The sequence below is a fragment of the Ceratina calcarata genome, unplaced genomic scaffold, assembly GCF_001652005.2.
Source record: "Ceratina calcarata isolate Rehan_Ccalc_2016 unplaced genomic scaffold, ASM165200v1 scaffold115, whole genome shotgun sequence".
NCBI lineage: Eukaryota > Metazoa > Arthropoda > Insecta > Hymenoptera > Apidae > Ceratina > Ceratina calcarata.
This window is the reverse complement of record NW_017132445.1, coordinates 93476-119962: the sequence shown is the minus strand read 5'-3', so window position 1 is coordinate 119962 and position 26487 is coordinate 93476. Positions and strand designations below refer to the sequence as shown.

General features: G+C 39.4%; 1 protein-coding gene and 1 long non-coding RNA gene across 2 annotated transcripts in view; both read right to left on the bottom strand.

The window, feature by feature from the left end:
* tok (tolloid-like protein 1 tolkin) overlaps positions 1-24164 on the bottom strand; it is a 43673-nt gene extending 19509 nt beyond the window's left edge. Inside the window, exons 1-4 of the mRNA XM_018022035.2 lie at positions 23969-24164; positions 1569-1721; positions 1291-1495; positions 80-340 (exon numbers count right to left, since the gene is read on the bottom strand). Coding sequence (XP_017877524.1) covers positions 80-340; positions 1291-1495; positions 1569-1721; positions 23969-24164 — 815 coding nt within the window. The remainder of the gene's footprint in view (positions 1-79; positions 341-1290; positions 1496-1568; positions 1722-23968) is intronic.
* On the bottom strand, positions 21602-23956 carry LOC113464131 (uncharacterized). Its single transcript, XR_003388960.1, has 2 exons — positions 23034-23956; positions 21602-22678 (listed from the first exon to the last, which is right to left on the bottom strand). It is a non-coding gene; the product is annotated as an uncharacterized LOC113464131 (long non-coding RNA).
* Positions 24165-26487: the final 2323 nt, after the last annotated feature.

The window sequence follows — 26487 nt, the reverse complement described above, 5'->3', positions numbered from 1 at the left end:
TTTGGGATTGACTGTATAGCCAATACATCCTTAAGTAAGATGCATTTTAAACGTGAACTTGGCAAAAGTTTGCACCTACCTCCTGCGATGATGGCGTCGATGACGCCGTTTCGATGTGTTCTGCGTGCTGGTCTCTGGTTGAACGGTGAATGATTCCTCCAGGTTTTCCACGTTCTGATTTTTCCTCCGATTCGCGCTCTCAGTGGTCGTGGGGAACGCGTTCAACTCTTGAGACGTTCTCAAAAACGACTGCATCGATTTTGTATCGTTCGATTTGGTTTGCCGTCCCTGTTTTCGAGACGAGTGCCTCTTCTTCGCCGCTGGGGTTGTCGACTCTAGCCTTCAGTTTAGAAAAACACCAATAACGAAATTCAAAATGTCTTATCATACATAAAAAAGGAAGTTCATTTAAAAAGAAGTCAATTTCCATATAATACATTATTGAAACAAATATATTAATTAATATACATTGTAATATTTTTATAATTTGAATCTCTCGTTGCAAGTTTCTAGAACATGCAATAAATGTGTCGAAATTTACTTTGAAAATTCGATATCCGAGCTAGAGAACGTTTCCAGCGGGACAATAAACTAAAATATGCTATACACGCACGTATAACAACATTGAACGCTTTAAAGCGAGCGCTGCACATTAACACGGCCACTTTTAATTAATATTGCTGCTACAAAAGTCGACTTAATATTTTTAATTGACACTCTACTACACGTTCAAATGCGTAGGTTTCCAGATTTTTATTCTTCTCGCTGATATTTATTGCGCGAAATATTTATTGGTGAATCTCGCTAGTAGCTACGATATTGTTTGTCAATATCGTTCCGTTCCTTTCGAGGGAATATTGATATTTATTGGAAGGAAAATAGATATTTATTGAAAATAAAGAAATATCTCAATTAAAAAATGGACACGGTAGTAACCGTAATCAAGTAATGAATTTCTCTTTTTTTCATAGCAATTAAAATGGAACGTTGTATGAATCATTACATGGAACATTGTATCGCAAATTGCTAATTTGAATCAGAATAATTATATAAAAAATGATACGCGATGGCTTAGAAGAGTCTGGCGTTAAAAAAATTACTGAGCCACACGTTTTTCCTACCGTTCTAATTAATTTCTCCACGTCTGCTCAGTTGAAAAAAAAGAAGAAGGTAAAACCCACGTAAGTGGCGTCACATGGCACATATCTTGGAGCTGAAAATCTCGGTTCATCGTCACGCTGGAAACGTTCGCGTAATTTTTGTACGTGAAAGTTTCTCGCGCCGCTCTACCTGAATTCAACGCCCTCGTCCCTCACCCCAGGCCTGGCGTCCTCGTTCCTCGCGTTAAAACTGAATCCACCCTCCGGCTCGCCGTCCATACTATATTGATTCCGGTTTACCATAATTGGTTCGGATTTCTCTTGAGAAGCCACGATCTCATCGTTCTCCTGATGCGCCTCGTTAGCGTCGTGCTCATTTTTAAATTGAAGGATCTCTGAAACGACACCTGTCGCTAGCACGAAAACGTCTCCTCGTCTCCGAGAGGATCTAATTCTTTTTCTATTTACCTGTGAGACCCTCTTCCTCGACCTGGAGACCCTCTTTCAGGACCTCGTCGCGGTACTTCTCGAGCTCCTCCAAATAACTCTTGTTCAGCTTCTGCTGCCGCCATTCAGTCTCGTATTTGATGTTTGGTAAAGCAATGTCGCCCAGGAACCCACCTGAAACGCAGTTACATACGTTCATACAGAGATTGGAAAATAATATTCTTATTACGTGTGTTCATTGATTGATTTACAAGAAACCTTCTATTTAAGAAAGTACTGAATTCAGTAGATGCACTCAAACCCAAATTCATTTTGTAAGTATCTGTGCAATGAAGTGTAGGTACAGATAATATCGAAGATAATTCACCACGATTCATCCTGATTGATTGACGATTACACGTATTTGAATAGACATGGTCTCGCGCACGTGATATGCACTTTTGTCGAATATTTCCTCTAACAGTTGGGATAGCGCGTTTCCAAGACGGAGCCTCGTTATCTCTGCCCATTAATCACGGCACGCGTTATCGGTGAAAAGAGAGTGCAGTTATTGCGACCGATGTAAACAGCGTGCGTTATCAGTGTCAAGACAAGAACGTGTCAAACGAATGTACAATGGCGTTATACCGTTTTCACCCCCTTCGCGTGATTCTCCTCTTTGAAATTGGGTTCATTGAAGTTCGAAAAGGTGACTGGACAGTGTCAAACGTCGCGTTACGAGATTAAGAGCATGGTCAACCGTACTTTCATCGCCCTTTGACCCCATCCAGCTATGTGGAAAAAGGAAAGCTGTCACGGGACAAAGACCGTCTCGTTAACGGGGAACGAGGTGGAAAAACCGTTATCCGTTTCCACGCTCAATCGACCAAATGAATTTTTTATCAGCGGGATTGAATGATTAAATTATTGAAATAACGACTGATCACCTGTTAAATAAGTGGTAAACAGAATGGGTTTGCGGTTTGCTGGAGCTGATTGTGTTGGTTTCGAATCAAAGGCGCGAGCTCGGCACGTTGAATATGAATGAATCAGAAAACAAAGTAACGAGTACGTTGAAAGTTGATGATGCATCGTTAAAAAAGTACCTTCGTTAATATACGAGATACGAGCAGAAAAAAAATCATGAAACACGTACACGCTCTGATAAAACTGTATTATTCATCTGTAACTTGGGCAAACAAACAATTCCCCTCAGATAAAAGAAGAGAGAAGATATTAGTAGACTCATTGAACTTCTGAGTACGTACTTTTTCTACTCGTTTCAACCATTCCACGAATCCTGTTATCGAATTGCTAAAAATACGATGTTTCTTGACCTCTGATTTTTTTTACTCAAACTGCAATAATGGACATTACCCATCGCAGTAATTATTAGTAGACTACAGATTTTATGCATTTATAAAAAAATGAATATATAGAAATACACTAACAGAATATAAAAATTCAATGTTCAAATGGTGAAAGAAATATTTATTTAAAACAAGCTATTTAAATTGTTACCACAGATGTTCCATTTTGCATAAAAATCCGCGGTCCATAAATTATACGTGCTAGACGCATTCACGTAACTCGCATGCTGCAGCGAGCGAGCTTTCCAGCGAAATGGTAGAGTATAAACGTCTAATTCAACGAGATACCGCGATCAGAGCAATTCCGCACGTTGTACGCTTCGTTTTTGGCCTTTGACCCCCCTCGTAGGCCATTTCGTTCTCGGTATCGTTGACGAAATACCCTCGCTCGCGGCCTTATCAGTGTTTTCATGTCATAGACCATCGCGAAAAAACTCGGAATCGTTTTACGGCAGCCGCGACCTTCCGCGTAATAATTTTCCTCGGTGGCACGCAGAGGACGGCTTCTCCCGTATTTCACTTCCAAGTGAAAAATTACCGTCTCCTTTGAAACGGATCTTATTTACCTCTTTTTCTTGTCAAAACGTTGTTCGTTTCAATGCAAGAGATTATCATTTGCTTTAATGCTCTGTGTGCATGCAATTTAAATCGCAGTGATGACATTCCGTAGGTGATGTACATATAATAAATTGCAAAATATAATGTACAATGTAAGGTGATAATAATAATGCTTGGAAATAATATGATAAAATATGACACAATAATTATATGATAAAGTGTATAATAATAACTCTTCTGGTATCGTATAAAAGAATCTTCTCAAGATTCTACCAAGCGTTTCAGGAATATTGAGGGAAAGATGATTTCTCTTGATGATACGTCAATTTTAGTTTCGGATCGCAACTCTTTGCCTCGAACTGTCCTGATATTAGCGGAACTCGACGTGTCGCGGGAGTGCTCGATGACACTTGGCGGCGATTCGTGTCAACGATGCCATTGTTACTTCGATTCGAGGAGCTTCGTTCCCATTCACAGATTCGTCGAGCCACCACTAACGATCGGGAACTTCTGCCATCGGAAGCATACTAAGACATACACCCCTCTTCATAAATCTTGAAACATATTGCAAAATATGTTGCTGAATGAGACGTTGAACGAGTATACTTAAAATCAATTGTTAAGTGTTTCGACTTTATAGAAATATATCACACCTTCTTATATGTCTTAATTTTTAACTTCTATATGAATAATGTACAAGTTTCCCTGTCAAAAATATTAACAATCATTAAATTAAAATATACATTTACTTGAAATGCAAGTTTAATCAAATTCATGATTCATTATCAAATTATAATTCTGTAGCAAAGTTAAATAGAAGGAGAGGTGGTTCCAAACCGTGTATGAAATTGATAGCAATCTTCTGTGTGCTAAGATGAGCAATGTTTATGGTACATTCAACGAAACATGTACACATTGTGTGTATCCTTGTTGTAATATATTCAACTTGCAATGTGTATCCCAAACAAGAATACATGTTTGATCAGCTGTAGTCCTCTGCGACATAATGTGACACAGAATCGCCTATGGCCTATAGCGAGGACGTTCAAGTGCCGCTTTGAGGATAAAGATCGATCTTTCCCATCGAGCACCTCAATTCACGTGAGAATTAACTAGGTCAAATTAATGAACATAGGAGATGAAACAGGAAAGAATAATTAAAGCAAAATCGTTGTTTAATTCATATTCTAGCAGTTTAGTTTTGAATGTGTCATCATTTATTTTGCGATAGAACAGGAATTATTAATGAAATATAACGTACAATTTCGACCAAAGATGAATGGATCTAAAAATTGTTTAAATCCATTTTATGTTCAACCATTTTCATTCAAGACAAGTGATTGTCATTAATTATTTTGCAATACAATAGGAATTAGAATATAGCAAATGACCAAGTATCGTTCCGAGCATTAATCACAGGAAACGTGGTTAGCATCCTTCGCCACAGTGGCAAACAGGAACAGAAAATCGAATCGGGTAAATGTTGACCTCAGATCACATAAATATTAGTAGAACATCGTGCACGCCATGAGAGATCAACATTAACTTCGCATCAAGTAAATATTAATTATTTCGCTTAATAATATTTCATTTTCTCTCTTGTATCATACGAAAAACGAGTCCTTTCAAAACTCGAACGGTAGTGCGAAAGCTTTTTCTATACAAATTCAAAATAATGATGTTACAACTGCATAATGGTTGCATAAGCTTTATACAGCACGGTAAATACATTGATTTCACGTAATATCTAGGTCAATACAAAATCCCGTACGTCGGGCAATTGAACGTTGGCCAACATCGGGACAGGCTTGCTAAAAAATTATTCTTCCGCATAGAAACTACAGTGAACAATTCAATGCATTCATAATAAATTTAAATTATTTCAGAATATGAAAGTAAAAATGAATAGAAAATACAGTACCACTATTTGAAGAGAAACTGAATTCAACATATATAATATAAAAGAAGTGATTATTAATGAATGAATAAAAAGTAGAAAACCGTTTACTTAACTAATTTAGGATTAGATAGAGGAACTGTTCTTTTTCTTCAGGCGATAAGGAGGAAGGTAAAGCGTGGGGATTCCCGTTGTGACCGTGCCATATCTTATCGATAGCCAATCGATTTCCTTTAATTAATCCACTCGTGGACTGCACCACGGATCCACCCCCGACATCGGCTGTAATGTTGGCGCGTGTCCCATTAACGGCGGCGAATAATTTGTCGATCTCGGAATTACCAAACACTGCCGATCCCTTAGCCACCCTCTGCGATATCTCACCCCTTGAATGTGTCATCATTTATTTTGCGATAGAACAGGAATTATTAATGAAATATAACGTACAATTTCGACCAAAGATGAATGGATCTAAAAATTGTTTAAATCCATTTTATGTTCAACCATTTTCATTCAAGACAAGTGATTGTCATTAATTATTTTGCAATACAATAGGAATTAGAATATAGCAAATGACCAAGTATCGTTCCGAGCATTAATCACAGGAAACGTGGTTAGCATCCTTCGCCACAGTGGCAAACAGGAACAGAAAATCGAATCGGGTAAATGTTGACCTCAGATCACATAAATATTAGTAGAACATCGTGCACGCCATGAGAGATCAACATTAACTTCGCATCAAGTAAATATTAATTATTTCGCTTAATAATATTTCATTTTCTCTCTTGTATCATACGAAAAACGAGTCCTTTCAAAACTCGAACGGTAGTGCGAAAGCTTTTTCTATACAAATTCAAAATAATGATGTTACAACTGCATAATGGTTGCATAAGCTTTATACAGCACGGTAAATACATTGATTTCACGTAATATCTAGGTCAATACAAAATCCCGTACGTCGGGCAATTGAACGTTGGCCAACATCGGGACAGGCTTGCTAAAAAATTATTCTTCCGCATAGAAACTACAGTGAACAATTCAATGCATTCATAATAAATTTAAATTATTTCAGAATACCATGCGGATAATTAGGTTCGTAAACTCCCTTCCTTTCAAAATTCATGTGCCAGAGTTTGAAGCTTGACTATTATATTAAATGAAGCTTGGAAACCTCACCGCATGATTTCTGCGTTTTAATTAATATTTCTAGCTCTGTAATAAAGCTCAATGCTCATAAATGAGAAACAATAGCACACAGCACAATAAACATTATGTATGTTGTATATAAAATTTTGCTTTGTGAGACATTTAAAACTATGATGCAGAGTTAAATAAGTAATCTCTTTTATAATTATTATTGTTACACTCGTTAAGAAAATAAATCCAACTTTTCTGACTGTCGGTATTAAATGGAGCCATCAATATTCAGGTGTCCGTCCTGATTAATTAATTAGCCTTTATCATGCATATCGGTAGCAGGTGTCCTTTGAGGGTGCTCGGAATCGGCGGATTCACAGCGGCACACCGTCATAAATACGTACGCGCGTGTTAGTCAACAGGCCGCGCATGTATTTCCTTCCCTCCGTGCCCGCGACTCATTAATTTATGGTGTTACACGATCGCCGCCCAAATCTGCAAGCGTAACATCCATTTCCAGCCCAGCCTCTATTCGCATGACACCGATATTTTAATTATCGTCCGCGCATAACGACGCCCGTCGCGTCGCGTCGCATTAAACGTGCCTCCCATAAATTACAACGGTCAACGAATTTCGAACGCTCCTATTTGTATATTCCTTACTTATCTCGATCGTCTCCTAATAGTTTTCATGAATAATAAAACCTTGTTATTTATTATTAAAAATAATATAATTAAAACCGTATCATATAATATATACAGTGAATCAGTAAAAAATTATCAATATCATTGATTTCATTATAAACATTCACTTGATTTACGAAGAACCCGTTCATTGATCGAATTTGTACAGAGCATCTCGTAGTCAGATTATTAAATAACATATTTCATTTATAATTACATGAAAAGTGTTCTTCTTTGTTCTCGAGGTTTTTCGAAATCTCGCGTGATTAAGTTAGGAGCTTTCACGTTTCGAAGCTCTAAAAGTTTGATACCCTGAAGTGCTGGGACCAGAAACACTGAAATATTGAACTTCCGAAACTTGTGAAAGTTTGAACATTTTTCCGGCATGGCGTAATCGATACATCCTCTTTAAAAAAAAAAACTATCAACTCTGTTCATTGTATGTATGAACCGTTGCATCAGTTACTAGATGAATTATTGCAGCAACTAAGTGTATGAATCAAGATTTATAGAAAGGATTGTACAGGAGTTTCCCTATGAATTTTGTCGCACACCGGGCCGCGTCGCGAAGCCGGTTACAAACCGCATAATGGTAAACCCCTGTTCGCTCCGAGTCGGTGATTTCGTGCCATTCAGTGTACCCGGGGGTAGATTCGCCGGAAGCCGGAATATATTCGACGCTCGCGGTTAAAATCGCATCGATTCTAGACGTTTAATGAACCAGAACGATTAACTCCACTTAACGTTGAACAATTCTCAGTCAACGCGATCGCAATTTCCCGACCGACTGTTAACTTCCGTTAATACGAGTTTAACGGCTTCGACGAAGTTACTTCGATGTCATAAATATCGATGAAACGTAGTACGTTTGATTTTAGTGTTTAGCATTGTAAATTTAATTACAAAAAGTCAATCAAGGTGACTGATAAACTCCCTTACGAATAATGAAACATTTATAGTATCCGTTTAAAAAATGTTTTTAGAAAGAAAAAAGAATATGAAATGATTGGTTTAAAAACTGTTATCAGGGGGCAGTATCGAAGGATTATCTTCCCATTTTCTCAACGAAAGTTCCTGCGACAATAAAATTCTGCCTCCATATCTGATAAGAGATTTTATTCTATCTTTAATTTCCGAGTAGAAAAGGGAAGCATAATTTTATCAATTCCTTTTATAAAGCAATATTCTGTCTGAGTATAAAGTAAACTTTATATATTATTGTATATATGAAATATATCTTCGATTGTCATTCTTTTTATGTAATTAATTTCTATAAGAATTCTCATACTGATAAAAAGATCTATAATTAAATCAATGAACCACGAATGAATTTCGTCAGTAATTATGCAGAATTCGGCTTAGTCTGCGATTATGCCAATATCGATAGAAATTTCTATCCAGAGATTCCTCGCTGCGTCCGCTATCGTTCCACGGAAATTCACTCGACACTGTGAGCGTAATCCGTTCGAGTTACGTCGCGATTAATGCTGAAACGTGTAAAGAGGTTAAATAACATTGAAACTGCGATCGGTGCGACCACAGGATCGTGGCTGACAGCCAAACGGAAGGTCGGAAGTGGTCCAATCTCCGAATCGATCTCAGAAGCCTCCTTTTCCATTTCCAGGACATTTGCAAGAGCATCGGCGTTATGAGAACGAGAGGGACGGATGGAACACTTTACAGCCTGGGCCAGACAAGAGCTACTTCCGGTTAGTCGGATAGAACGTCCGGGCTCTCTCCTATTCAAGGAGCTTTCGATAGTTCGTCGAGCAATAGTAACGTAGCGTCGCCTCAATTCAATCTCCGTTAAATTCTACTCCGATCTGACTATCTAATCCGTTATGTTTTTTCTTCTATCCTTTTAACTGAATTTTTTCCCAACAACTCTCTACTATTTCAAATGATTTATTTAAAATACCTTGCAAAAGACAAATGAAATATGAATAGTTAAATGAAAAATATGTCCCCTGTTAAATGTAATGTTGCAATTTCTTATTAATGCCTATTTACACGCACAGGTTTCTCTAAAGGAAAGGTTGAATAATTTTTATAATAGTTTCCACTTTACACATTTGCCTTAGAGTCAAAACTACACATTTAAAATTATACTTTGGACACATATATGTTTTTACCTGTCTCATAAATAGGAACAATTATAAAAGTGAGTGTTGGTTCCTCGCACGGCATCGTCGGGCCACGAGGTGGAAGTAGGAAAATCACACGAAAATGAGTTCCACTCGTGAACTATGCTACTTCATGGTGGAACAGTCACTTTTGTCTTCCTAATTCCCTTTGTTTCATCCCCAGTCCAAAGCACAAAACAGCGAGACCGAATATATGCTTATAAATCATAGAATGTTTTACGATTCCGCCCCCTACAGAGAACTCTCAACCCTTCTGAAATAAATTTCAAATATATTTCATCCCGGCCCCGGGAAACAATGCAATAACGTCTAATTAGTATAATAATCAACATTTTTCACGATTATTGCCTGTCATCATTGCCTTTAAACCAAAATAGAATTCGAACAGAAATGATGGTAGAATTTAGAACAGGAAATGAACATAGGAGTTTGTTCGATCACCATTTATTTTCAATATTATTATATAAGCATTTTTTCCTGTACTATAATTTTTCAATAAATCCTTAAAATTTACAATTCTAATTATAACTGTGTTCCATTCACTTATCCCGATTTATGTAAACAAGAATGAGTTTGTAGAGTTTGGATCTTTATTTTCAATGAAGATCATCATTCCTGTGATATTAATTGTAAAAGCAGAAAAATCGCGATTTTTTTGTAGAAATCGGAACATTAACGCGACGTGTCTCATAGATATATGTATAGAAGCCCGGTGTGCGTGTGTCGTATTGATTCGAATGGAGAAGCCTCTCGCATCGCAGCGAACCTCTATCGCATCGGATTAAACGCTTGCGTACGCTACTGACGTCAACTTTCCGTCCCTTTTTTTCACTCCCTCTGTCCACTTCCCTCCCACGTCGAACGATCGAGTCCGACTCCCGTCGACGCTTTCCCTTTCCACCTTTTCCACCGTTTCCTTATTTTTTAACGATAGAACGGTTCTTTCAAAACCGACTAGCAATCGCGAATACAATAGTTTTGTTTGTGTTAAACGATTTTAGGTGACATTCATGTTCTCGGTATCAGTATATGTACTTTAGTAATCCAGAGTTAGTGCAAGGAATTCGCTCCTCTGAGAAGAATCAAGTTTTCCAAGTTTGTACTGTAACAGCCAGCGTTTGGATTAAGTCTCTCAGTTAAGTTACGCATAATCCTGTTACCTTTCTCAACTTCCCGGAGGCATACCTTCGATCGGAAGTAATATACATTCTCTGCTTTCTCAAGCAACAATATAATACGTCAACTGTTTTCTTAACTTTTCACCTTGATTTCTTTACAAATTTTCCATTCTGGAAAATGTTCGATGGTCATTTCGGTCGAACGTGGAAGACGGCCGTTCAACAGAATCAAAGTCAGGAAGCGTGGCTACTACGCAGAAGCTAGACGGACGTGATGAAAACTTATCCCCGAGGATTAGGTCGACTTCTCACCTGGGATGAGACTCGCGGAAAAGGAAGACGTGGAGTAAAAGGGACTCGTCTGACGATCTCACTGAATATTTTTCCTTCTCTCAAACCTACACATTATTCCTTGTTTATCTTTTCTACAAGATTAACTTATCTAAATCACGAGACATTTTATAGAAAATGCATATAGGATGCCTCACGAAATACTGGACAGACTTTTATTTCCTGAGTTATGGGAAATAGATAAAAATTTTTATACGGGATTTGCACTGTCCAAAGGGATATATTTTGATAGACATTAATTCTCTAATTAATGAAGTTCAAGTTCGATTTTTAAACTAGGACTGTATATTAGATTTCTCATATAACACGCTGTATAAGATTCAAACAAAAAAATTAAAAATGGAACGCATATTATTTTTGAAGGGTGAGACAAATATTCATTTTCTAAATTGATGATACATATGCATAAGAATCCGCAATTTGTTCTTGTTACGTTTGATGAATGTCTCGCATAACGTAGAATACATCTAATGGATATTTTTCAATAGGGTTGAAAGGTTTCGTGTAATAAGAATGCACGAGGCCATAAGTATCAGCTATTTTTCAAAGAGAACGAGACCGCTGGCCATATTGTAGTTTAGGTAATACAACGTGGTCCATCAATCTTCGGACGAATTTATTGCCAGAATTTTTCTCCGTATCGAAGCGAGAGAATACCGCGCGGGGTGTCCCGATGATCGCCGGGTTTAACAGGCGCAGGGGCAAAAACGCGGCCGGGGGGAGGATCCTCGAGCATCCGATTCTTTTGCGACCTTGTCGCGAACAAATTGCTCCGCGTGTCGTGGAATTGACAATGGACGCGTATCTACCATTGACGTGCGCGTGCTAAAGTAATTGAAAACCTTTGAAAGCAGATTGCGAACGTAATGGATGACATCTGGGGATAGTGCTGCCTGTGACATTTACTTTACATACCTATTATGTCGATCATCGTGGAGAACTAATAAAAATAGGTAAACATTTGAAGGGAGCTAAGCTCGAGCACCACGGAGTCTTCGATTTTTATTCATATACAATTTTTATCATCACATGAACCTAATGAAAATAAGTAAATATTTAACTGATGATAAAATTCAATGAATTTTCTAATAAATTTTTATTATACACGCAAAATAAAGTTGCTAATGGGAATTAATATCTAACACATCAAGCGTATTAATTCTTAGTGTTAGCACGTGAGGGTGACCGTAAACTCAGATTTCTCCGTGAATTTTATGCGGTGGCTAACAAGCGACCGTGTCGTTTGTTCAAATTTCAACGGCGCGGCGGAAGCAGCACGCGCCGGAACGGCGAAATAATTTTCGCTACCGTTGTCCAGCGCGAATCGTCGCTGAGAGAACGTCCGGACGTTCCTCATAACGCTTTGTTCGCCAGTGGAAAGGCGAACGTCACGAGGAAGAGTGAGTAAACTTTTGATAAAGTATGGAAACTTAATAGCACAGGGTGAAATCATTTCTTGCGTTTCGTTTCTACATTCAATTTCCATCAGCTCGACGTGTCGTATTCAGCCCCAGAAGTACCAAGTTTTTCATCGATGCAGTAATATTACGCTGTATAAGTTGAAACAGGGAAACAATGTATTCATTTTATTGATTGTTATTATTTAATACTTTATTTTATGCCCTCATTTATTTTAGATTGTCGCAAGAATTGTAGTTTTCGTACAGCAATTAGTTTTGAACGAACCTAACACAAACATATTGTACATTTGGTCAATTGGTACTTTTCCTCAGAAGCAGAGACACAATGCTAGTGAAAAAAGACGATAGAGCTTTTTTTCTAGACCCAATAGAAGAGTCAACCTCGTTTCATTTGGTCTTGCCCTAGGATCGTCTTGGTTTCATTTTCTCCTCGATCTTTCCATCCCCGTTATCCTCGGCCTGTTTCCGGCTTGAATCGCTATGTGGGTCAGAGGCACCGTCTACCCTATCGTCGTGTTACTGTATTGTCCGGTCGCGTCCCCGATCGGGCAGGTTCAAAATTTCACTTGGAATTCGGGTTGGAAATTCCGCGGAAATCGCGTGCCTCTACGATCGAACGTGGTGACAACTACAGTCTCGCTCAAAAACGTTTATGCAATTTCAATATATAGAAATTATTCAATAAGTTTCGTATCATGAATTCGATGCCAAACATTTGATATATAAATTATATTCTCGATCAATTAATTCAATTATATCTTTCGTGATCGTGAACTCACGGAATCGTTTGTAAGTTTTTGAAAACGTGGCCATTGTAACGAGAACTCGTAGGAGTAAAATCTTTGCCAGAGTGGTAGTACGAAGAAGTCGCATAGAACTTGATTAACATAATTATGCGTTAATTGGAAGTTATTAGGAGACGCAGGAAGCGCATCGTGAGGAGGTGAATCTAATTTGAAATCGAGGACGAAAAAGAAAAAAAATGAGAATTCAAGCTACACTTTCGCCCGGCTTTAATGAAGTGAAAGAGAATTCAATTTTCTTTGATCTCGTCTCAAAGAACCTAGCGCCGAACTATCGAACAACTGAAAATTCTTGAGGATGACGTTGCTCTACATGAAACCAGTCAAAGCAAGACACACAATAAGGTAAAAAAGGATTGTGTTCTTAAAGGGTGGTTTTAATTACACTTTAATTAAACCTTCCCAGAAGCTATCTGTTCTCCGATCGTCTCGTCTACTTGTACACCAGACTGTAAAAACTCGAACGAAGATCGGTCGCGTTCGATAACATCGGATTCTCTCGTCTCTTCGTTCAACCAAGAAATAACTCGGTTAAAACAGCTTACGTACATAGAACCGTGTACACCCCCGTTCATAAGTCTTATTTTTCATTCATACAATAATTCGTACAACAGTTGATATATGATAATCGATACAATGTCTCATATCGCATTTGATATAGAATCATATAATAATTGAATAAAATATTTCATATAGTGTTTTTAATAACGTGAAAATTATACTCTTTGAATTAAAGTACAATTTTCTAAAACCTAACGAATAATTATTATTGTATGATTTTTTAAACGATTACAATCGCATGATTTATGGTCGTTCGAGTCGTAAAATTTGTGAATGTGGGTGTACGGAGGAGTTACGTGTCGGGAGTAACTTTTGCTCGGAGCTTTTTGTTCTCGCGATTCGCAAAAAGAAAGTTGAAAAAGGTGATCGCGATATAGTCACGTATCCAGAGGCCCCAGCTCGTGAAAAAGGAGGATAAGAGGCGGAAAAAGACCGAACGCGACCGCGGATCGCCGCTGTTAAGTAGAATGGAATAATTAAAGCGGTATTCGCGGACGGATTATTTCAACGGGAAACGGAAACAGCAGCGGTGCGGCGCGAACAAAAAAAGGAACGAGGGAAAGATCGTTCGAAAGTGAAGGAGAAGAGAGGGAGGAAGAAAGAGAAATGACTGGACGGCTGCCAAGTGCAGAGCGGGTAGAATGCCATTCGCAGAAATCGCCGATGAGGGTCCGACCAACCCTTAATTTTTGTTTACTTCATATAATACCATGCCGGGAAGAGGATTAGAGAAACCCGGAGCTTGTTGTTCTAGGTTACTAGAATTCCAGCCCCTGTTACGTTTTTCTCAACAGATGAATTTCCTCTGTCTCTGGTCAGACAATAAAACCTTCATAAGTCTTGTATTATATAAAATATACAATCGATTGACACATTTTAAAATTGTGAAGAATGAACAAATAAAAAATTTTCCAATATTTTAATGAAATTATTTATGATTCCCTGCATGATTCAATTATACGACTCATTAGAATTTTTTGATTAACATAATTCCCAATGATAATTAATTTAGAATATTTATCAGATTTCTTGATAACCAATAAACGCGTGAGCCTTTCTCTAAAATTATTTAAAATTAAGACACCACTCATTCGCTCTTAGATGCATCATTATATGCAATTGACTTATTAATATCAGAATTTTCGTCTGCACTTTTCGAGCCAGCCTGCTTTGAACTTGCCCCCATTTAATAGATCTAATTTCGATACTTACAATTAGCTTATTCTGAAGCCTTTTAAAAAATTATCGATTCATTTGATAGTTAATTTGATAACCCGATGAAAGTCGGTGAAAATTTTTTAAGTGAAGCATTTTTTAAGTATAAGGCCGCAGTTTCTGAGAGAGTAACGGTGGACAAGATCGATGGGTTCCATCTTTCACCGTCGAAAATAATTTCTGAACAAAAACCTTCATTAATTTCCCCTCGTTACTTAATTATTTCGTTAAGAACCTCGAGAATGGCTGACCTTAGCACCGTACCAGGCTCTCGACGTTCTGTCACTATTGTTAACGACAGCGCGTAATAGTGTATCTCATTATAACAGGATGAAGGGTTAAGAAAAAAAAAACGTGGAAAAAGGAAAATTGTACAGAAAGTGAACATGACAAAAAAAAAGAAGTATAATAAGGATTTTTACGTGAGTCATCTAAGAAAATAAATATTCCTGTTCGACCGATCCTACATCAATTAATTCGATGCTTACATTTCATTCTTGACATTCTACATTACATACATCGTTTGTGCAATTTTTTTTTTTAAATAAATTCGCAATCTAACGAGGAATGTCGGCGTGCGTAAGAAACGGAAAGCGCAATCAACGGGATTAATAAATGCGTGCAGTGTCCATCAGGAAATCGCGAGGTCGAGAGAAAAACATTCAGGAACTGGGTAGACGACAGCGTTAATCGAATTACTTGATTACACTCCCGCGGGCGCGGCTTCGTTTATGCCAATTAGCGCGCTCGTTAGCGGTAAACGCCGCATCGTGTCACGAGAGAATCGTCCTCGTTGTTATTTCTCTCTATATCTTGTTATCCCGTTTCGTTCGCGCCACGCTACGGGAACGTTTGATCCGCCTTTTCCGATCGATGCCGCCCGTTGCTTGTCCAACGGACTTCATTAAGGGGTACATCGAAAATAAATAGAAAAAGAAGAGTGGAACAACGGATGGATGCGTTTCCTTCCGGCGTATTTCAATTAATTAACTATTTAAACACCGCTTCGTTGCGCGCTGTACACTCATTTTATTCTTCTATCTTCCGACACGGTCCTACACGCAATTATTCGTTGAAAAAGAATCCGATAATATTATCGGAAAACGATTCGCTATGAAAATCCTGCAGAGCTTCGCAATGGACGAAATTCAGATTTTACAATCGGAAAGTTAAGAGTTTCCCACTCCACGCTTTCTACGATTCTTCCTGTCATTTGTATAAGTGCAATAATAGCCATCGTATAGGAGTAATCACCAGACGCAGATTTTATATATTTATAAGAAAATTTAATATGAATCCTAAAACTGTCTGCACTGTTTAAGTACACTGTTAAACTATACTGCAATGTTTAAATAGTAAAAGGAATTTCCATTAAAAATAAACTTTTTCTAATGTTGCATTTTGCTCAGAAATCTGAAGAGATCAGATTTTCTGGTTGCTAAACCTCATGAAATATTGACGTCCAATAAACAGTTCCAATAAATCATGGAACACACATCTTCCGCCACATGTTTCAATACATTTCTAAATACCTTCAAATCCTTCCTTATCAAAGTTAAAAGCCTTCCGGAAGCCGAGGCAACATTTTATAGTAGAGTAAGATTGGTGCGAATCAAGACGAACGATGTTCGACTTTCCAGGAGCGGTCACCCTTGCTTCGGACAAAACTCGGTCCCACGCGAAGCGTGGAATTCCTCACGGGGCCATACCCGTATCTGTACCGGAGCCAAGGCGTGTTTCTGCATAACCGCGTGATTGCGCGAACGTATCGGAATACTAGTATCACACGTAACTACTACGAGGTATGATATTACATCTGCGTTATATCGATGCACCATTCACAGTTACTCTTTCGCCCTCTGAAATACGTACACCACCGTTCACGAGTTTTCACACATTTTTGCCTATCAATAAAATTGATGAATGTTCCAAAATAGTAACCATCAGAAATTGCCTCGATCAGAAGATTATGTGCACGTCACATAATCATGTAATAAATGATTCAACACGTCATGAGTAGTTTCAATAAAATTTTATTTCTAAATACAATTAAATCAATCCACATTTTCAGTCAGCGTAAAAAATATTTCACTTGTTCGTTCATATTCTTAAAACTTACGCAGTATGTCTTAAGACGGGGGTGTATGTTTGTTATGTAATACCTGAACGGTATTCGAGTCAGACGAATTTCGTATTTGGAACTGAAAATCTGGTAATTGGCAAATGGACAATCCGAGCGGAGACTGCTCCATGGTGAAACTTAATAGCGCACGGTTACGTTAGCGGGATGAGTTATAGCCTGGGAACGAGTTCTGGGCTTGGACCACTCATTGCACGTGCGGTTAAGCATAATTCGTTACTAAAACATTATATCGCGGCTGGAATTTGTCGGGGAAGGATAGATAACAGGGCGAGGTTTAGAGTAATTGAGAAAGTTGTAAGATAACGATGAGATTTAGAGATGAATCGAAATATCGACTGTCTTTAAGAAGTGAGAAACTCTCGGTTCTATTTGAAAGTTAACCCGAATCGGGAGCTTCATTGATTTTATGGAGTTCCACAGGGAATTACTGCAGAGTCGATGCTAAGTTTCAATTACAATCAAAAGTCATATTTTGCTCGTTTTCTAAGTTTGAATCTTTGGAAATAATGTCACAGATTCAGTGTCTTAATAATGTTCACAATTTTTTCACATTCTCTTTTTACATTTCACGAAGACATTTATTTCTAATACATCTATATGATATTTGCACGTTTAAACAATTTTTCCTTCCATCTATTATCCAAAGACAATAAACATAACATCAAAAGAGAAACGCATATGATTACTTTTAGAGGATGAAATAAATTCATATTTTACATGTTCCATTTTGCATAAAAATCTTCAATTTTCTATTTGAAACACTTGTTACGCTTGTTATATTACAAGCTGAAGAATTTCTACCGATGCTGTACATCCATCGCCGGAAACTGAAACATTCGTCGCGAGAATGACGGGCATATTTCTGTTTCCTCTCTGCCCTCTTGCAATCGTTTTGCACACAATTTCAATAAGTCAGCAATGCATATCGGAATGCAGCTCTATTTCTTTCGTTCCACGGATTGTCGACTCGGCTACTTGAAAATAATCGCTATAAATTATTCCAACTATACAAAAATCGTCTAATGCAATTCGAGTAAATCTTATTATTAGATTTTACATACTTATAACAGAAACCATAAACACTGTGTATAACGTATAATAATATAAAAAATTGCCTAAATAATAAAATAATAAAATGAATTTTCCTATCATGCGTTATTTTGCATAAAAATCTGCAGTTATTACGCAGCATGGCATTCGATATTTGAAGGATTGACGTCCCATACAAATTCCCAGCATTTTATAGTTGAGATGCTTAAATGATCAAGACTTCTATGACACTGATATCAATTTATAGGAGTTCGTTCTAACAATGAGAAAATATCGAGACAATTGCTGTCATCTTCGTTCGCACGGTCCGTTGCTGCGAGTTTCTATGCATTGTTCAGTCGATTTACAGGGAAACAATGCGAGGTAAGAGTGAATCGTCGGTGAAACAAGTACGAGTAGGAAAAGCTGACCGCATGTTTCGCGGAGATAAAAATTGAACGAAAAACAAGGTGAGACCGGTGAATGAGAGCGGAGGAGGATAAGAGAAAAGGAGGGAAAAAAGAGCACGTCCATCCGTTAGGGGCAGTTCGCGGAACTTTTCAAGCCGGCATAGGAAATGTCGGGAATGCTAAAATGCATTAAAATTCATCGCGTAATGACCGTCATAACCGGCTGGACTCCGTTGAAAAACCTTCCCTCTGAAGAAGGAATTCTTTTCGCCCCGTGAGGAAACGAGAACTCGTGTAAAATCAGAGAGAACTTCGCGGTTCGAGCGTCGTAATAATTACGCCGCCACAGTGTTTTACATAAGTTCTAAGGGAATAATGTTTATATTAAAGGGAACCTTTTTAAAAATCCTTACGGAAATGTCATAAACACCTGCGATCCCTTTAATAGGACTATCTGCCTTTTACGATTGATACAAATGCGTAACAAGGGTCGTACGCAATGACTTATTCAACATAGAAACGTACTGTATACGCGATTGAAATCATTAAATAAATGCATCCTTACATTTTGACAAATCCAAATATATTTCTGATTAAAATATTTAATATAAAATCAATGACTATGATTCTCTATGTACGTTCATATGAAACTGATTGCAAGTTAATGTAACTACTAAAGTTGAATACAAGATGATATGTAATATCATATCCAGTGTAATTGGTTCGGCCCGCAATCTACGAGACAGCCGGCCGCAGGCATTCGTAGCTCGTAAAAACGGAGCCCATCATTTACGAGATGACCGGCTTCGATCCTCGGCAGGCCCCTCAATTTCAGGACAAGCCGCAAATAAAGGAATACGTATGCACAGTATCTTCGAACTGTCTCGTAAATATACTACGGGTCCACCGGCTAAGCATGGATACCGTGATAGGTAAAAAAAAAGCGTCGCTCGTGGTTAAAGCGACGCGACGTTGCAATCGCGTGTAATCCACAATAAACAGCTGATAGACCGACGTACCGTGAAATCCTCTGAAACATGCGAAACCCTCCAACTACGCAGCTTTCAATTCTAGCTTTCCCAGAGAGAAGCCGGTCCACTTCTGACGAATATGCCGTTTCTTTTCGAAATCAGATCTCACGATCTGATCGGATCATAGAACGTATAATCGAACGGAATAGTCTGAGTACAGGAATAAGCAAATTGGTGACGCTCTAACGAACGATCAAAGGAAGTTATGTGAAATGAAATTGGCTTTCTTTGCTCCGTTGTCGGCGATCAGAGACCGAGGAAAAGGCAGAAGGAAGAATCGATCTCGGAAAATTCTCCGTCTACGTAAGATGCAGAGGGCAGAGCGAAGATCGTCCGTCCCGAGCTAACGAGCAAAAAGCACGAGGTACCGTTCTGCGTGCTTTAGACTCGGCCCGATGAAAAGACTGACCACTCGCTCGAGTATCGTCAAGCCTCGCGTGCACCATAATGCATCTCGCTGCACGCGACTGATGCACGAGCCTGCTTTTCATGTCCCAATTGCGGCTAGGCCTGCTAGACACGCTCCACGGGACTTTTCTTTCTACACACTGTCTACGCAGTTTTTCCTCGCTGCCCCTTTTCCTTTCCTTCGATCCGAGGGATCGGTCGGACTGTTTATCAAACGAAAATTACAATTAAATTGAATTTGTACATTTTATTTTAGTGTTACTCGTACAATTTTTGTTATCAGACTTGCACCGTGCCGTTGTTCAGTCATTATTTGAATAATTATGTAGATAAAGAGCGTGGAGGCAGCACGGAGATAACAGAAAGTGTTTTCCTGTCATTTCCACGAACAGTTTTCTGGGCACGGGAAAATCCTCTGGGAGCCTGAATACATATTTTGTAATAAGCTGCGCGAACTAACCGACGAAGATTTTAATTGTAGAAGAAGAGAAACTGCTGAAAATTTCCTCTATAATTAAGAGTTACATCAACCTGATTTATTATTAGAGCAGCCACTTCAATTGATAATTGGCCTGTAATTATGTTCACAAAGGAACGCGTTCTCAATGACTGACGCCCGACAGCGAGCTAGTCTTTCCGAAAAATCAAACAACTTTCTCTTTAAGGAATAATTAATTTGTTCCAATTATATTTTCATTCGTTTAACGGAGCCAATCCCTTTCGTTTCATCATTAATAGAGCGGGGAAAAGTAATAACGTGCTTTCTAAGGCGTCCCTGTTCCTCGGCGAAACGGTGCTGCAAATTTTCTTTCCCTTTCATTATTTTAAATCGTTTAGAGGAAAACACGGAAGGAACATGAAGAAGGAAACCTTCTCTTATCGGAGGAACCAGAAAAACCTTGGAGATCGATATGGGGAAATAAAATCTTCCATTTCTCGTCGGGCTGGTAATTTCATAGAACTTTGAGGCGAGTCGAGATAGGAAAAAGTCAGCCGCGCCGATAATTGCTTCCATAATGGCCCGTGGAGTTTGATGAGAAGAACAAATTTTTCGCCCCGCCGTTGCATTACGAGAAAATTCCGGGAAAGTCACCTGCGCGGACACTCCCAACGCTCTTTTTTTTTATTTCTCGTCGCGCTTGATCCTTTAATTAAATCATTAAACTTGGATCTTCCAGGCGAATAATAATTTGGTCAGGTATTTAAAGCTTTGCATGAAATTGCGTAATTGTTCGCTTTTTTTCAAAACCGAGGGATCAATTTTGCATTGCGCAAGGTCGCATCCGTGTACAGTGATATCCGTCGCTAAAAAATTCTTTTCAATGTCAGAAAATCAATATGGGAAGGGGATAAAACGTGACGCTGAATGAACCGGTCTATTACGGTAGGTAGCAGTCGTTGAACGGCGAGACGTCGTTTTTTATTTAAATCAGACGAGGATAAATTGTTTCACTTTACGGAATATTTATTAGCAACTTCTTACGGTCGCCGACTTAATAAGTTCCCTTCTATCTTGGCGGTGGTTTTCACCATTATCGTTGTTTGTGCTTATTTACATTAAGTGCGTTCAACTTGTAGTTGATTACACTCTTGAAAATCAATCGACCGCCCGTTTATCGTTCGAAACGCGTGCGCAATATAATTTCCTCTATTGTACACCGTTTTCTCTGAGGCTACGTTTAATTAACTCCCGATTCACCTCTTGCTTATCGAACTATGAAATTTATATCTAATAACAAGATTCTGATACTTCTATTCCTTGTCAATCTTTTTGGCATTAAATAATAGATGATTGAAATCTTTGCTGCTTTTATTCATCGTCAATTAATGTTACAATTATTAATGTCGTTTTTATACATTTATATAGTATAGGAATCATTGAAAAAACGATTAAGTTAGGAAACGAGTTGATGAATGAAAAAGACTGTTGTACTGATCGGAACGTGGTGGACGTTTCTTTGTAGAAATCCATAAAATCGAACGGAGAGTCTGTTTCGAGAAGGTCTCGCTAGATATAACCAGTTGTTCGCAACAGTAGTCCTACCGCCGTTAAATATTCAACGCATTATCCGGCCGGCTTTTGATCTTAATCTAAATTGCTGAAACTTCCGTGAAGAAGGATAATTCAAAGCTCCGAGCCCCCTCTGTCTGTCCGTTTGCAGCGAGCGAATTTGCAAACGGCGAAACACGAAAAGCCGATCGTTTGTCCGTCGCGTCGCATTCCCAATGAGTCAATGTCATTTTATTAACAGTCTCCTCTGTCCCTTATCTTTCTGGAGGATCATCGATTGGCTCTGAGTATTTGCGGCGAGGCTAGGTATCTTTGAACTAAGAAACGGAAGCAAACTGGAAAATTAATGTTTTCCCGGTTAGATTCGGACGAAGTTCCGTCCCAGTTCGATCAAGTTCGCGTATTTTTGCGGGAACACAGTTGGAAAGTCAAAGTTTCCACCGCGTTTCTTCCTATGTGGCTTCGAACTTGGACGGTGTTTACCTTGCCCGGATGCCACGATTCGCGTTACTCGGCAAGCATAGACCCGCGTTTTCATTTCGATTAACTGGCGAGGATGGTTCTAGTTAAATGGTCGCCACAGCGAAGGGTTGGAAAAATTGTTTCCGAAGAAGCTCGAGGAAGTTCGTGATCGAACCCTCGATCTTGCTACTTTAGAAATTTTTCAGAGCGACGCTTTACGAAAGCTCCTCGGAGAACACACAACTTTACTGTGTACATCGATTATAAACTCGATTAAGAGTTAAGCAAACCTTCTATCAGTCGGGAAAACTTGCTGAAGTATTGGAAGCTTGTAAACTAATTCGAGTGGTGGTACACTGTAAGCCCAGTTAATCCGATATGCGGGTATTTCTTTGGTTCCTACAAAAAGGTAATGATAACCGAACGTTAAACAAGTCTGATAATGACCATTGTCTACCCCCGTTTACAGGTTTTAAAACGCTTCCAAATATTTATCAACAAATTCAAATTGACACCAATCAAAGATTATTTAAATTGAAATTATTTCAATTAACGTTATCCATTAAAATATCATAAATTTCAATTTATTCATTCATGTTTTTACATTGTCTCTTTCAGTTTTACATTCAGCAATGTCTTAAGACTCGTAAACGAAGGTGTACAGTTTTTAGCAAGCCGACACTCTGTCCAAGGGATCATCGCGTCGTTTCTCATTCTGTTCACGGTCGTTCCAGTTTCGGCGCTCTGTACATACATGTATATACGAACTTGTCTCAGGAGAGGTAGGCACTAGGCACGCCCAGGATAATCACTCGAGAAGGATAAAAGGTCCTTTCTAACTACGATACCGGACCCTTCGAGTGTCGAATGCTGGTCTAGGCACAATGAGGCAGCCTAGGTCTGGGAGAGGCTAAATAAGATTATTGGACCTGGTCCTTCGGCAACGGTCAGTGGCTCTTTCGTGTCCTTGCACGATATGCACAATCTAATCCTTATTAAAACGACAAGCGTAGACCTGATTTATCCTATAGTTAATCTTCTTACTCTGTTCTCTTGATTTTCAATGATCATGACAGTATCATTGAACTTTGATTAGAAGAAAGGGTTTCCTGGTTGCAACATGTTAAGTAATGAATTTTCAAATGTTACAACGAGATTATACACTAATTTGTTTACGTCTCGAGTATCTAAAAAATTATGATCAATGTTCCTTTGCGAAAATTTCGAATGTATTTCGATGTGTTGCAATAGCATGCAAATTTTATGTGATGCATCTGGGTAATTATATCTCTAGTGATTTCGCAACACGTATTATGAAACGGGAGGAAAAAGATGAAAATTTCTTTGATATCTACATGCATACTACTGTACTGATAACGCGTACGTTTTTATCATTTTCATAGCGAGTCGCAAATGTGAGCTTTACATAATTGCGCTTACAAATCACTGTGTCACTCCCCTTTAATTCGATTGAACAAATTCGATCCTCAGCATAGATACAATAGAATTTAAATACGAAGTACTGGACTTTCTCTACGCTACAGATAAACATTCCCTGATCGAAAAATTCGAAGACTCAACCGGTAGTAACCAGTTTTATCATCTAACGCCTTCTATCTCTATTCAAACAGATATCAGTATCAGTAGGCAACGCAGTGTTAAAAAAAAGAAGAAGGTTCTTTGTCTTACCAGCTTTGCAAACGTCTACGTCCACGTCGTCGCTGATGCCATGCGGGAATTTGGTGTTCAACAGCTCGTCGACGGTGAATTTGTGCCTGTGCCTCCCGACGGAGTTCTCGTCCTCCCCAGAATCATCGACTGCCCGGCAATCGGCGCCAAACCGGCTCGCCAAACAGGATATCGAAAGTAGCAGCAGCAGTCTCATCTCGATATCGTCGAGATACCGGGTCCAAACGACAGCCTTCCCTCCCTCGCTCTACCTAGGCCATAAAAGACCAGTCCTACTACCGCCAACGCATTTGTCTATCACCCTCTTCTCGGTCTCCACTGACAACACCACTTGGAAACGCGGGAAGAAACCTTTCTCTCTCGAATAACGACGATCACATGTCTCGACGAAGAGTTTCGATGGATCGAACGAACTTACGATTCGTGCAAAAAAATGACGAGAACTACCCTTGAATCAGAAACACAAGCGACGGGCGCGCGAAAATTGGAAGTCGTATCACGAATTTGAATGATGCACGAAACTGATGGAGCGCGTACGACCGCGACGAAAATGTGATCAGTACTGTTCGGCTCGGTGCGGTTCGACTCGAGGAACTTGAGAGTGCGTCATCGTTGGCTTTGATAAGAAGCTGGAAATCAGCGGGAGTGTTGTGCGCGGGTCAAAGTTCGTGTCACAGATTAGTTCGGGACGGATTGCCGGCGGCGGCGGCGGCGGTCGTCCTTGCGTGGAGAACGTGGAGAACAGACTGATCGTCCCTCGCGGCCGACACGACGCGTCGTTCGAAAGCGCGCGCTCGTACTGGCATTAAGTCGAGAGAGGGATAAAGGAGGAGGGGGATGTGTATGTATGTATATCTAGAGGGGGATGCCTGGAACAAGCAGTCTCTCCTCCCTAACAAACCTGCACGGCACGAGGGTGGCCGAGACACTGACCGAGCTGTCCGAGCTTCTGTCGCTCGGCCACCGCCGAACCCTAAACGATCCTCGTCCTCCGAAAAACGCCTCTCGTTTCCCTAGTACACCCCCATTCCAAACCCTTACAGCACCTCCGAATACTTTTTCAAGATATCTAGCAAACATCGAAATTGAACACAATCTCAATGTAATTTCATTACAAATAAATTATAGACACCTTTTGTATACATTTTATAATGATATATCAAATAAAATTTTATATTTACAATATATGTGCATAGTTTTTAATGCAACGTCCATGAGCTGATCGATTTTTCTCATTTTCGTGAACAGTAGATGACACAGAACCATAGGATTACTTCATACAAGCGTGTTCCCTGGGGATCATGCGTTGGATTAAAAAATGAACGGTTCCTATTGATAATAATGTGCGTGACACTGCTTAAAACAAACGATCGGTTTCGGCATATTGATAAATATTCCAAAAGTGGCGGGTCTCGTCCACGGGAACACGTGTTCCGTATCCCACGCAACGACCTGTATCGGTCAAGTATCGGATTACTGTCATGGGATCACCCTTTAGGAACCCTGCCTGTCTATCCGAGGGTAAGTGCATGTCGACGCTGCACAGAAACCCTCCACGAGAATAATCTCTGAAGGTACTGGGGGAAAAACTGAATTCTCTTTTAACATTACGCACGAACGATCCGTATTTAGGGGCAAACGAATCGCCAGCACGCTCTGACGCTCTGTGCACCTTGATAATTTCAATTTTAAATCTGCGAGCTAAAACACAAGCCAGTAGGCCTACGCGCTTAATCGAAATCATTGCGGGGGAGGATATTAAAACTAATAAATAAGATGTTCACATCTGCGGAGGAGTTACCGCGTTATCTCGCAATGTAATAATCAAGGAAACTTTTGCGAGATGTTAAAAAGATTTTAGAGCAGCTCTTAGACAACGAACTTTGCTACAATTAAGGTGAAATATTTCAAAGCTTCTTGGCCTGTTTCCCTCGCGGTTACATTAGGTTTCCACCCATTCGCGGTGCAATTAAACCAGGATCTTTTAAGTACATTCATTTCTGCCGAACGTTCCGGGTTTAAAACAAAACGACGACGAGTGCCGGTGTTTCCGAAAATTTCATGCCGGGGAAGCGAATCGGGCTTGGCGGAAACTTTTCCGCCAGCCGTCTTCGTTTCGCTTCGTTCAGTTTCTAATTTTCGTGCTCGTTGCAAAATTCGAAGAAGTTGCCCCACCCGGTCGCGGCCCCCGCGCCACGGCTTCGACGGTGAAATAATTAACGTGGAAAGTTTCCACGCGATTGAAAGATCCCGCGTTACGATAGAGGGGTGCTGGTGTAAAGTGGATCGTCGCCAGCGAGCGACATTAATTAAAATCACAGAGTTTAAGCCCACTCACCCTCGCCTCTCCCTTCATCCCCCCCCCGGTTCTCTTCTATCGGCTGCTGGTTCCAATGGCGAGCATCATTTAAGCATTCTTGACGCGTGGACGGAATGGTTGAATCGATCTGCGAATTTTTCCGACACTCAGGAGAGTGTACGAGAATCGTCGCGAGTAGATAGGTACGCGTCCTCGGTGT